The 11624-nt window shown below is 40.2% G+C and overlaps 2 protein-coding genes across 3 annotated transcripts; both read right to left on the reverse strand.

The window, feature by feature from the left end:
• Nucleotides 1-2327: 2327 nt before the first annotated feature.
• Nucleotides 2328-5415, reverse strand: foxf2a (forkhead box F2a). The gene is made up of 2 exons (XM_080439003.1): nucleotides 4102-5415; nucleotides 2328-3281 (listed from the first exon to the last, which is right to left on the reverse strand). The coding sequence occupies exons 1-2, from the start codon at nucleotides 5048-5050 to the stop codon at nucleotides 3112-3114; spliced, it is 1119 nt and encodes a 372-aa protein (XP_080295129.1). The 5' UTR covers nucleotides 5051-5415; the 3' UTR covers nucleotides 2328-3111.
• Nucleotides 5416-8251: 2836 nt separating this feature from the next.
• foxq1a (forkhead box Q1a) lies at nucleotides 8252-10357 on the reverse strand. 2 transcript variants are annotated; one of them, XM_080439005.1, is made up of 2 exons: nucleotides 9449-10357; nucleotides 9272-9396 (listed from the first exon to the last, which is right to left on the reverse strand). In XM_080439005.1, exons 1-2 carry the CDS (start codon nucleotides 10148-10150, stop codon nucleotides 9391-9393), a joined length of 708 nt encoding a protein of 235 aa, XP_080295131.1. In that variant the 5' UTR covers nucleotides 10151-10357; the 3' UTR covers nucleotides 9272-9390. The 2 variants fall into 2 exon arrangements, with proteins under 2 accessions (XP_080295130.1, XP_080295131.1); XM_080439004.1 differs by having other exon boundaries at nucleotides 8252-10357.
• Between the last annotated feature and the right edge of the window lie 1267 nt (nucleotides 10358-11624).

Consider the following 11624-nt stretch of genomic DNA (forward strand, 5'->3'; position numbering starts at 1 on the left):
TTAGCATTCTGACTTAAGATTCCAAGATGTTAGATATGTTGTGTGTGGCACATGCTGTGTGTTGTCTTTAACCACAGTATAAAATTGTGTTAATTATTGATACATTTATTTATAGTTTTAGCACGCTTGTTCTTTCAAATTATTGTGCTTAGATTGAGCACAATTGTGCTTTATGGCAGGTTTAAGTATTTCTAAGACATGCAATTTCCTTTCTTCTATCTGCAGTGATGAGACAGAGGCAGTCTCACTTGACTTTTAATGCACTTTAAAAAAAAATACACATGGCATACAGTACACATTTATGATGTGTAAGAGCTAGGTTGCACATAATGGTAAGCATCGCGTTAGTCCATGCAGGCCACGGAAGTCGCATATGCACAGCTGATCAGCTGTCAGTCTGCTGATTGCTTTCAATCAGCCATGCTTTCCTACACACCAATCACAGCTCATTCCCTCAACAAGGTGGTCGTTTAATCCGGCTTCCTCATACACTGGAACTTGCTTCCACCTTCAGTCTTGCATTACTCAATTGTTTAAACTGAATGTTGAACTGAAATTCATGTGTGCATGTTTGTTTAGTAAACTCAATTCAATGTTCTATGGCTTTAATTTTCAAATGCATTCAAATTTGTATTCAAGTTTGCACGACTCAAGTTATTCTGATTAAATGTCTTGCTACGGGCCTGCGCTTGTATACCTGTGGGGGGTTTTGCATAGCGTTCCCTGATTTTGCTAGCATGCTGCTTAGCAAAATGTAGGGAAAATCTTAAAGAGGGAGCCATTAAAGCCAAGTTTAACTGTATTCCATTTGTTGCAATAAATGGTTAAATCGATGAGTGTTCCTGACATAATCATGATTTGGCATTTAAACTGGTCAACACAGGGAATTTACCTTTTGGAGAAAAATGACAATTTTTTGGTGAATATTTGATTTACCATGCAGTCATAAATCGATTCAGCCTACCATAATATCTGTATAGTATCTCTTGTATATATTGAAAGCAATTTACTAAGTGACTGAATGGTGTAATAAGTTATTACACCAAAAAAGTAACTGTTATACTAATAACAGTTAAGGTCCTTGCACACTGGTGCGTCTTTTCGTTGCGTTTTATTTTTTTTCATTGTTTTTTCAATTTTTTTCATTGTTGTAAAAAAAACGCAACGAAAAGACGCACCAGTGTGCAAGGACCTTTACTGTTGTTGTTGCTGGTGTAACCTATTTTGTATGAGTCAAAATGTTAATTGCAAAACGTATTGACCCCAACACATTAGCGGTGTTTATAATATAATGTATATACTTATTTTAATTTTAAGCAAAATCAATAATTCCATAATCGAATCATGTTAATATATGGCACCGTGCAACCTGTGTAAAGTGCCACTAGATGGTGGTACTCTACTACTATACAATTGTGTACTTTTGGGGAATTTTACCCTTCTTGCTTTAGGCTGAAGTGTGGTAGGCTAATTTTGCTCCTGGTTTAGTTTTTTTTCTTTCTCACTCATAACAGGGAGTAGGCCTACATGTATCTCATCAGCAATACATGTACTGAACTGATACACTTAAGCCCTTTCTGTTCGGAATCCACATACAGTAGCCTACTGTGTAAAATCCAATATATCTTATACATTTTTTTCCCCGTCATTTTTCAAAGGTTATTGTATTTCCTAAATGGGCATGAATCGACTATACAAATGGCAGATATATTTTTTGTAAATCAGAGTTTCAAAATGTTTTTTCGTGGAAATATATGTCTAGTGTTTGAGATATTGAATGCAATTACTTGTTGTAAAACATCAAATGACTGAAGGTTTTGCATTAGCCCAGCAGTACACTGTAATCATTATAGTGTAATTACTGCATAATAATATCTCAATGGAAGAAGCATGTGGAGTAAACATTAAACAACTACATACTTACTGAAGTCAACAGCAGAGTAGAAAACTGCACAAATAAGAATAGCAAGGGCCATCAAAAAGGGCAGTTTACAAAAACTACTAACAGTAATTGTGATAATAATTTAAATCGAATCACTTTCCCTGCACTTGCCCGTGGTTAGGTTAAAAAAGACGGTTAAAAAGAAAAACTGTTGTTTTTTGTAACTTTTACTGTCACTAAATATATAACTGAGCTATTTCTCAAGGGAAAGTCAGGTTGATGAAAGCATTAATGTAATAAGTAATGAGTTTTATAAAGTTCTGAATTGTATGCCTCATTTTTAATATTGCCAACTTTTATAATATCCATAGCTGTTTCTGCACAATTAAATAGATTTGACAAACAAATAAACCTGCACTCGGCTGATTTATTTTAATGATAAAGAATTCTCATACAAATAATTGAGTCAAGAAATGTCATTTGTCAAGGAATATTAATCACTTTGGTTTTTTAATATTACGTATTTGTTTATACGTTTTTCCCAAATCTACAAGGCATTTACTGTTTATATTATTAACTTAACTTACAGGCAAAACTTAGGAAAAAAATCTTTATTGACAACTGAAACAGCCTTTGGCGGAAAGAAATAAGTGCATGGATAAAGATTTAGGCAACCAACCGTATATGTGTTTTGTCAGTTAACATGTGTTTAGATATTGCATTTATCCACAGATAATGTAATCAGAATACAAAAATAAACACCAAATTGTCACATCATGGTGTGCTTAACAGTCAATAAAGGCAAAGATCTAGCATACAAAAATGGCAAGTAGCCTACAGCAGTGTTCCTTTTAGCCATTTAAACATTCGTCGTCATAGCAAGATGAATTTGCCTTTCAAAACTTGAACTGGAACTGATTCCACCTTTGGGTTTGATTTGAAAAAGAGAATGCAAGCACTCGTCCTTGTGGCTTGTAGGCAGGCTAGTTCTTTCATCGGGTACACGGCTCTGAACAGAATCCAGCAAACAAAAAAACATCAGCACTCACTTAAGTCTTTTTTATGCTCTCTTATTTATTCCATGATCCAGCAACTGTTGGGTCATAAAATAATAAGAGCGCTTAAAAGGGTTTAAGTGAATGCTGGTGGTTTTTGTTTTCTGGATTAAGAGAATCCCACGGCATGATTTGATAACTTTGACTTTTTATTTCACTTGGCCCACTGCTTTATCACATTACACAAGGCTTTACGTCCTGATACACACTTTGGTGATGGTGATGAAGTTGATAGTAAGATCCCGCAGTGCTGGGATGCATAGAGGAGATTCCATTCAGATTGAACACAAAATCCTTCCTGTCACACATAGGCGCCGAGTGGTTTGAATATCGTGATAGTCCCACTGTAAAATAAGTGAGAGAAAATTAATTAGGTCATGTAAAACATGGGGGATTTCAAAAGTAAAAATCGTTCGTTGTGAGGTTAAATCCTGCTATGCCTTAATTCTTTGTTTTTTTATTTACACATTTGTGTACATTAATGTTTAAAATCTGTTTGAAGGCGCACTGTTAATCATCTATATTCAAATCAAAACTCTTCCATTTAATCACTACTAAACAATTTGGAATCATCTTGTTTATTATGTGTCAATATTTGGAAGGTTATATAGTGGAAGGTTTTCTCAACAGAGCTTGTAAAGAATACAAGAATAATCTCCATAATTACCTATGTCCAATTGTGCATGTCAAAATAGTGGAATAATATTTTTGACTATAGGATATTTGCGACACAAAAATAGTCAAATTAACAAATTACACTCGAGTAACATTCAATGTGCATGTTTATTTCCTACAGCAGGTAGTTTTTCTATAACCATTTAAAAAATAGGCCCAATTTAACGATGATAATAATAATGATAATAATAGTAATAATAATACTGAATCAATCACTCACTTTGAAAATCGAATTTATGCAGATGTGTAGGCCTGATATATTTCTCCCCAAGAATAATGCATTTTATATAATATAACAAACATGTTGCCTGATTGTTATATCAAAATTGGAATCAATTGAAAATGAAACTGGCCAAGGGGTCAGTTTCCATTTTGATGTGGCAAATTATGACTATAAATCCAACAACTATTTCTCATCATCGGCCTCCTGTTATAATTCGTTGTAGAGAGCACATGGTTTATAAAATAGATCAAAAAGATTTGCTGTACCTGAAATGTCAGAAGAGTCGCGACCATTATGATGAATATAGCTTTGTTCTAGAGAGTAAGGTGTCATTCCAGAGTGCAAAGTAGAGGATGTGGGACTGTTTGACTCCAGAGATTGTTTGATATATGAGGGTACACCAGATGAAGACCAATGTGAAGTGGCAGCATTAGCATAAGGCGACTGACAGTCCAAGGGGCCCATCATCACTGGGGAAGACTGCAAGGGGCTACCACTGCTGTTCGGGCAGTATTCTGCATTAGAGGGCACCTGGCAAGCGGTCATATACCCGGAGTTTGGTGACATATGTGGGGCATGATGTCCCCCTCCTAATCCATCGAAGCCACCTGGCACAGTGTTGCCCATTAAGTCAAGGTTGTAGCTATTGGCATGACATGCCAGCGAGGCAGAAGTTGACTGGAAATCAAAGTTTTGGGGCAACATAGAGGCACCAAATCCGATACCATTCATCATGCGATACATGGGTTTCATAGCCTGGCATTTCCTCCGAAACCCTCGAGGTCTGCGACGAAAGGAACCCTCCTCGAACATAAACTCGCTGCCAGGGTCGATAGTCCAGTAGTGGCCCTTGCCAGGTCTGCCGAGACCCTTGGGGAGCTTTATGAAGCACTCGTTCAGAGACAGGTTGTGTCTAACGGAGTTCTTCCAACCCATATACGCCCCCCTAAAGAAGGGGAAGCGGGCCTGAAGGAACTGATATATTTCAGCCAAAGTAAGTCTCTTGACCGGGGAGCTTTGAATTGCCATCACAATGAGGGCGATGTACGAATACGGGGGCTTTTCGGGTCTCCGCAAGCCAGAGTTCCCCTTCTTCCCTTTGGTGGAGTCACTCGAGCTGTTCTCCATCACTGCGTCCACAGCAGCACCGGCCGCTGGACCGGAGCGCACAGGATTAGCGCCGTCCAGATGTTGCTGCGAGCGCTCAGTCGTCATGGTCGCCCCGTTTGTTTTAACATTCAAGACCGGGTCACTGTGAGATTAATGAAATATCCCGCCTATATCTTCCACAAAAGCCTTCGAAAAAAGGATCCCTAATGCGATAATTGGAACGACCGGTGGCCGATTCAGTCTCGCATTTAACCTATCGCTCTTCTAATCAAGAACAACAGCTGTGTGTCAGCACTGCTCCCCAGTCCCTCTCTCCCTCTCTGTCCATTGCTGGAAATAATCCTAGGAGTGGGAAACAAAGCTCCTCAACTTTGCTCGCGCATATCCCACTTGGCCAAACAAAACTCGACCACCTATCAATTCTTAAATCTCTCTGCCCACTAGATCCCCTCCAAATCTCTCCAAGAAATCTTCAGGAACTGGAGAAAAATATTCCCTCCCCATCTGGCCAAACTCCAGGCATCATTCTGGATTCGAAGTCGGACACAACGTGAAAAGAGTATAACACAAAATCTCCTCCCACAGTCCCACCACCATGCACCCACTTCCCAAATCACCTCCGTCTCATATAATCTAATATTTGGCACCAGTCTCCCTGTAGTAAGTCATGGTAAGCAAACGCATGCTTTTCAGTCAATAGAGTGACCATTTGACAATGCTATAGCAGTCTATATAACGGTGTAGAAATAACCTAACGGTCTACAGTCGCGCTGTTTTGTTCAGGGTGCGCATGGTTTTTCCATCAGGTCCTGCCAACATACCACACACAGCGCACAAGTGTCAGCTTACCGCCTAGTGCCTGGATAGTATCCCTAGAGAAATTAATTGATTAAATCATCTATATTTAGCTTTTAGACAAAAATCGTGCTGTTTTTTATGTTTCCCAACATGCATTTATATTGTTTATTTTGTGAAAGCTTCTATTTAAGCCATTCGGATACATTTTGATCATATAGGCCCACTGTACCTACATGTCAATAAGAATACATGTTATTGCTTCATCCAATTTCAGGGAATTGCTCAAATGCAATCTGCTCAGTGCTTAGGTTAAAACAAACAAAAAAACAACTTAATTGGACATTTGTTTATCACGGGAAACGCCTGGCTTGCAGGGTATATAGGCTATACAATAATTAGAAAATGGATATCTCACCAACAATAAACAACAATGGAAAAATACAATCATTTTCATATTTCAACAAGGGACTTGATTGATTGATTGAATACTTTATTAACAGTTTGCAAAGACAAGGACAGTGAAGTTCAATACAAGGTCTGTAAGAGGATTTTAAACCCAAGAAAGCACTATGGTTTCCATTGGGGTCCTTTGTACTCAGTTCATCGAAACATTTAATGACAGACAAATATATACGCAAAAACTTCAACAATATGTATATGGGGGGGGGGGGGGGTTTGTCTTAAAAACAACAACAACTAACAGTCACAATCCCTAACTAATTTCTCTGTTGCTTGCATGATGCAACTTTTGTTGAACACACTATAGGAGTCATACTTTACTTTAACATGGCTTGGGATTGAACTACAGTGACATCAGGATGTACAATTTCTCATTTTCGTGTGTGCGTGTGTGGTGCGTGGGTGTGTGCGCGTGCGTGTGTGCATGCCTGCTGCGTGCGTGCGTGTGTGCGAGTGTGTGTGTGTGTGTGTGTGTGTGTGTGTGTGTGTGTGTGTGTGTGTGTGTGTGTGTGTGTGTGTGTGCACGCGCGCGTGCATGTGTGTGGTGAAAGAGGCGACAGCTATTTGTAGAACCAGACACAAAATATAAATATTGGAAACCCGTATCCGGTAACAGTGCAGCTTCACGGACACAGACAAATAAATAATGGGGAGTGAATTTCTCCATAATCGGTGAGTCCAGTTTTATAACAGCCAACATATACCAACTTTATAAAAGACAACTTAATTAAATAGGCCTATACTGTGCTATTATTCACACTACAACAGCACAAGTGTTAATTTAACTCCTATGTAAAGAAATACTTGTTTACACTTCAAATTTAAATTCACCCCGTGATTTTATTATGCCTACTACTAATAATGATGCATAGCTTGTAGTAGGGCGGCTATAGGGCATTTAGGCCTATAATTAGACCTATTAGTAGTATACTGTATACAGTTGCTATTATAGCAGTGGTTCTCAAACTTTTTTTATTTCCAGGACCCCCATAACTCTGAGCCCGATCTCCACTGAGACTGTACACATGGAACCAACAACCAAATGGACCCGTACGGATCCATTTGGTTCCATGTGTACACTCTCAGAGTTATAGACATAAGGGTCAATTTCGAACCCCCTCAACTCAAGCTATATACCTCTGTATTGTTATAGTATATAGCCTATATGGCCTAATCAGCATTTTGTTGTTGCTACTATACGTTGATACTATGGCCGTGGGTTGTAGGCTACGTCATTATATGCAGGCCTTACAGATCTGCACTGGCCTTTTTACTTAGAGGCCTGTAGCTTGAGATAATGATACATTAAATGACATGTTATCTTTACGTGACACATTCTGTTCAAACAAATGTCGGAGGAACCTATAGTTTTCACGAGTCATTAAAGGTGGTGCAAGTGATTTATTAATATTATTATTATTAGGCTATTAGTATTGTTGTTGTTGTAGTTGTTCAAATAAGTAATAAATAATAGCTCTTTTCCGATTGCAATCTTTAGAGCGTTTGTTCACTAATGGGCTCTCCCAGTCTCTCCATCTCTTTAGTAAACAGAAAAAACATTTTCAGGTCGGGATATCAATTTGATATCAATTTGATCTAATCGGGAGAGAGAACCCATACAGGATAAAGGATATAAACAGGATACAAATTGTAAGTGATGAAACAAGCAAACAAACAAACAAACAAAACATTAGCAGTAAAAAATTGCAACTGAAGCACAACACAATGAATGTGGGGTTCTCTCTCATGTCAGTCTCCACCCGTTTTGAACAAAGACCCCATATAGCAACGATATCATAATATAGAGCCTTAACTTAAAACATAATAACAACAAGAAGAATGTTATGTTTAGTTCGTCTTGCACAGAGACCCACCAACTCTCTTCGTCGAACTCTTTATGATGTTCGGGATAACGGGAACTGTCGTCACATTCAACATAATATTCAACATTCTTTATAGTTTATATAGGCCTACATGTCATTTCACAATTTAAGTTCTTAATATATATATATATTTTTTAATAAGGAACAAAAAAATGCAACTGCACTGTATTATAAAACATATAGTCTTTATTGTCATGTGAAACGTTTGCTTGGAGAAAAACAGGAGAAATACAGAAAAAACATACAAACTGCTGACTTGAACACTTTGTCTTTGTCAAACTGTAAACAAACATTTCAGACCAAATTCAGTAACATTTTAGAATAAACATTCCTGGTTAATCATGAAACTATAGCGTGCATAAACATGCCATATGTTTTTAAAACAAATATATCATTTATTTTTATTCATAACACAAACGAAAAAGCAGAGCTCCTCTGTCCTAAATGACCGGTTGTCAAAATAATAATAAAATATAATACAATACAAAGTGCACATGTTGGTACAAATTACTCGTCGTTGCCCCCGTCCCCCCTTTTATTGTCCACCATCACTATGTTGATGTCCAGTCGGAGACGAGAGGACAGCACAATGAACCTCTTAAACCCTCAAGACTAAAGTAAACTGGACCTGATCTGGTTCTGTAGTTGGACTGCTTTTTCCCTCTACACCAAATCTCTTCGCTGTTTTTTAAATGCTCACCACCCCAGACTATGGATGGCTGCTCTATGGCAGTGCGTGGTTCTCAACCTTTTCAGGCCGTGACCCCCCAAAATAATCATATTTCAACTGGGGACCCCCCACCCTGACAAGAATTGTAGGAGTTGAGGCATTACATTATGTTTGACTCACTTCCACATATTGTGAAAATAGCAGATCTACAAGCTCACAATGCCTGGCAATATTTTCAAAATGTTTGCCTCTTTCTTTAAGTTATATTATTTGACAATTTGGGGGGGGAAATGTTGTTATATAGGTATTAAAAGTCCTTAAATTGTCACTTCACTGTCATCTGGGGACCCCCAAAAACATTTGGGGACCCCCCCTGGGGATCCCGACCCACAGGTTGAGAACCACTGCTCTATAGGGTTCAAGTGGTTAAATCCTGCTGCCGCGATGCCCCTTTGAAAAGAGCCCCCCGCCGTATGCGTGGTGCAGCACATGCGCAGTGTACGAGTCCAGTTGGAACACTGACTTGACATGATGTGGGGAGAAGGAGACAGCAGCAGGTGGATGTGGATGAGGATGAGGGGCCATCATACCCGGGTAGTACGGCCAGCTGAAGGCAGGATGGGGTCCCCATGCGTTCATGCCTTCACCACGGTGATGTGACAGTGGTCCCCCATCCCCATGATGGGGGACCACTGTCACGTCGTCGTGAAGGCGTGATGTCTCCGCTTTGAACGGTTTGCTGAGGATGCTGTCTATGGCGAACGAACTGGTGAATTTGGCACAGGGTTCCACTTTGGAGGCGGGTGACGACGGCGAGGTGCTGCTGGTGTGCGTGATGTCCTCCTCCATCTCCTCCTCCTCGTGATCGGAGACCTCCAGCCCCTTGTTTTGCTTCTTGTTGATGCGCTTTCGTCTCCGCCTGAACACTCCGTCGGCGAACGTGTATTCGCTGTGAGGATTAAGCATCCAGTAGTTGTCTTTGCCCCAGGGTCTGGAGGGGTCGCGCAGCACCTTGAGAAAGCAGTCGTTGAGAGACAGGTTGTGTCGCACCGAGTTCCTCCAGCCGGTGTAGCTTCCCCTGAAGAACGGGAACTTCTGCATCAGATAGTCGTTGATCTCCGCCAGGGTCAGGCGTCCGGAGGAGGAGTCGCGGATGGCCATGGCGATGAGGGCGATGTATGAGTACGGGGGCTTGGGTCTCCGCGTGTAGGGCTTCGCCTTGTTGCTGCTGTTGTCGGCGCACGATGGAGCGACAGGTGGCGGACTGCGCGCGACGCAGTCTCCATCCGAGCCCAGCTCCTCTTCCCCCGACAGGGGAGATCGGACGCTGCCCTCGGCGTCGCTGCAAATGTCCAAAGACTTCATATGGTTTCCACAGAACACTTCGAGTTTCATGCTGTCTGATATTTTATCCTGCTATAGTATACTCCGTTAGAATTATAGGTCCAGTTTATTGCCCCCAGTAGGGCACCAAAAGGCTGTCCGTGGAGTACAAAACGCTCGTGTCAAAACGCCAAGTGCGATATTAACTCGGAACGAGCCTGATGGAATCCGATGGAAGTGGTCGTTGTCATTAATGTCATACCTGCAAGAGCTCTGAAGCCCGTCTCACCTACAGTCTGTCAGAGTGCAGCTTATATCAGGCTCACCTCAGAGCCAACCCTACAGGGCGGAGCATCGTTTCAAAAGCCTTTAGTTCAAACAAACATGTTAATATGTCGTGGATGATGCACCATAATAAAAGGATTCATGACATGGGTACATGATTTGTTTGTCAATGATGGCTCATGTAGCCCATTCCTTTCATCAGCCCAATAAAAGCCTCGTATATTGACTCACCTGTAGAATTTGATCTGGCAAACAACTGCACAACAGGGGATTATTTCACCTGAGACAACCAGGTGGCGTGCGTTTCCTGCACATGACTTAACGTCAAGGTGCCACTGCCTGCTCCTTGCTATTAATGATCACATCAAGGATGTATCCTTTTAATGTGTCTGCAAATGTGGCATTTTTATATTGGTTGTGAATAAATTAGACATGGCTTATCATGTGCAGTTCATCCATGGCAAGTCCTTCGTTGTGTCTTAAAATGGGTATTCCCATTTGTCAATTGTTAAAGGCAGTTAGGGGAAATACCTATGCTGTATGCTCTCATCTAATACATCAAAGGACTTTATTTTGTCACAACAAATGACAAGGGGCTTCATCAGTCACAGGCAATTCTGTCCTTTAATGTCAGTTGTATTTCTGATTTGTTGCATCGTGATGGGATGATGGATTATCATTATCGCAATCTATTTATTTTTTATTTAACAATGTGGCCCAGGCCCTGCAGGCTTTTGATGACTTTTAGGAACAGGGCAGTTATGGTGACATGATTCCCAAGGTTTCAACACAACTGTGAAAATAGGGGATTGGCAAATGGCCATGTAACACAGGTTTCTAAAGGTTACGCAAAGATAGAGTCAAACTCCATGCAGGCTGGATATAAATTAATGCAGGTTCATGGGCAGTTTAGAATAAAATTGGGGAAGATCTCCCTGTTTGTTTATGTACCGTGATTGTGGGATTTTGCCAATAATTAAAATGTACGGGTGCTCATGCAAAGTAGAAATATTTTGTCTCTCTAGCTTTTGTTTATATTATTTGCTATAGTGCTGCTATAACTTTAGGCTACCTGTTCCCCTAATTTATAATGTTTTAGATGAAGGCAGTTCCATGTATGTCAGTAATGGTTATTTCTTAGCATTCTAGACAAAATATGCATCAGTCTTTAGTTCGGAATGCACACTGAATTATCCATGCTATTTGTCTGTCTTCTTGGCACATCTTTCTAAAGTTCTCAGACTGGAGCCGAGTGCAGAAG

The sequence above is a fragment of the Gymnoscopelus braueri genome (genome assembly GCF_963280865.1).
Source record: "Gymnoscopelus braueri genome assembly, chromosome: 10".
In the NCBI taxonomy this organism is placed as follows: Eukaryota; Metazoa; Chordata; class Actinopteri; order Myctophiformes; family Myctophidae; genus Gymnoscopelus; species Gymnoscopelus braueri.

Bases quoted from the DNA above. Each gene is read 5' to 3' on its own strand.
- foxf2a (XM_080439003.1), bottom strand. From the start codon at position 5,050: ATGACGACTGAGCGCTCGCAGCAACATCTGGACGGCGCTAATCCTGTG. The intron at 3,282-4,101 runs GTACAGCAAATC...CTTATTTTACAG, and splicing joins CGACTCTTCTGACATTTCAG to TGGGACTATCACGATATTCA.
- foxq1a (XM_080439004.1), bottom strand. From the start codon at position 10,150: ATGAAACTCGAAGTGTTCTGTGGAAACCATATGAAGTCTTTGGACATT.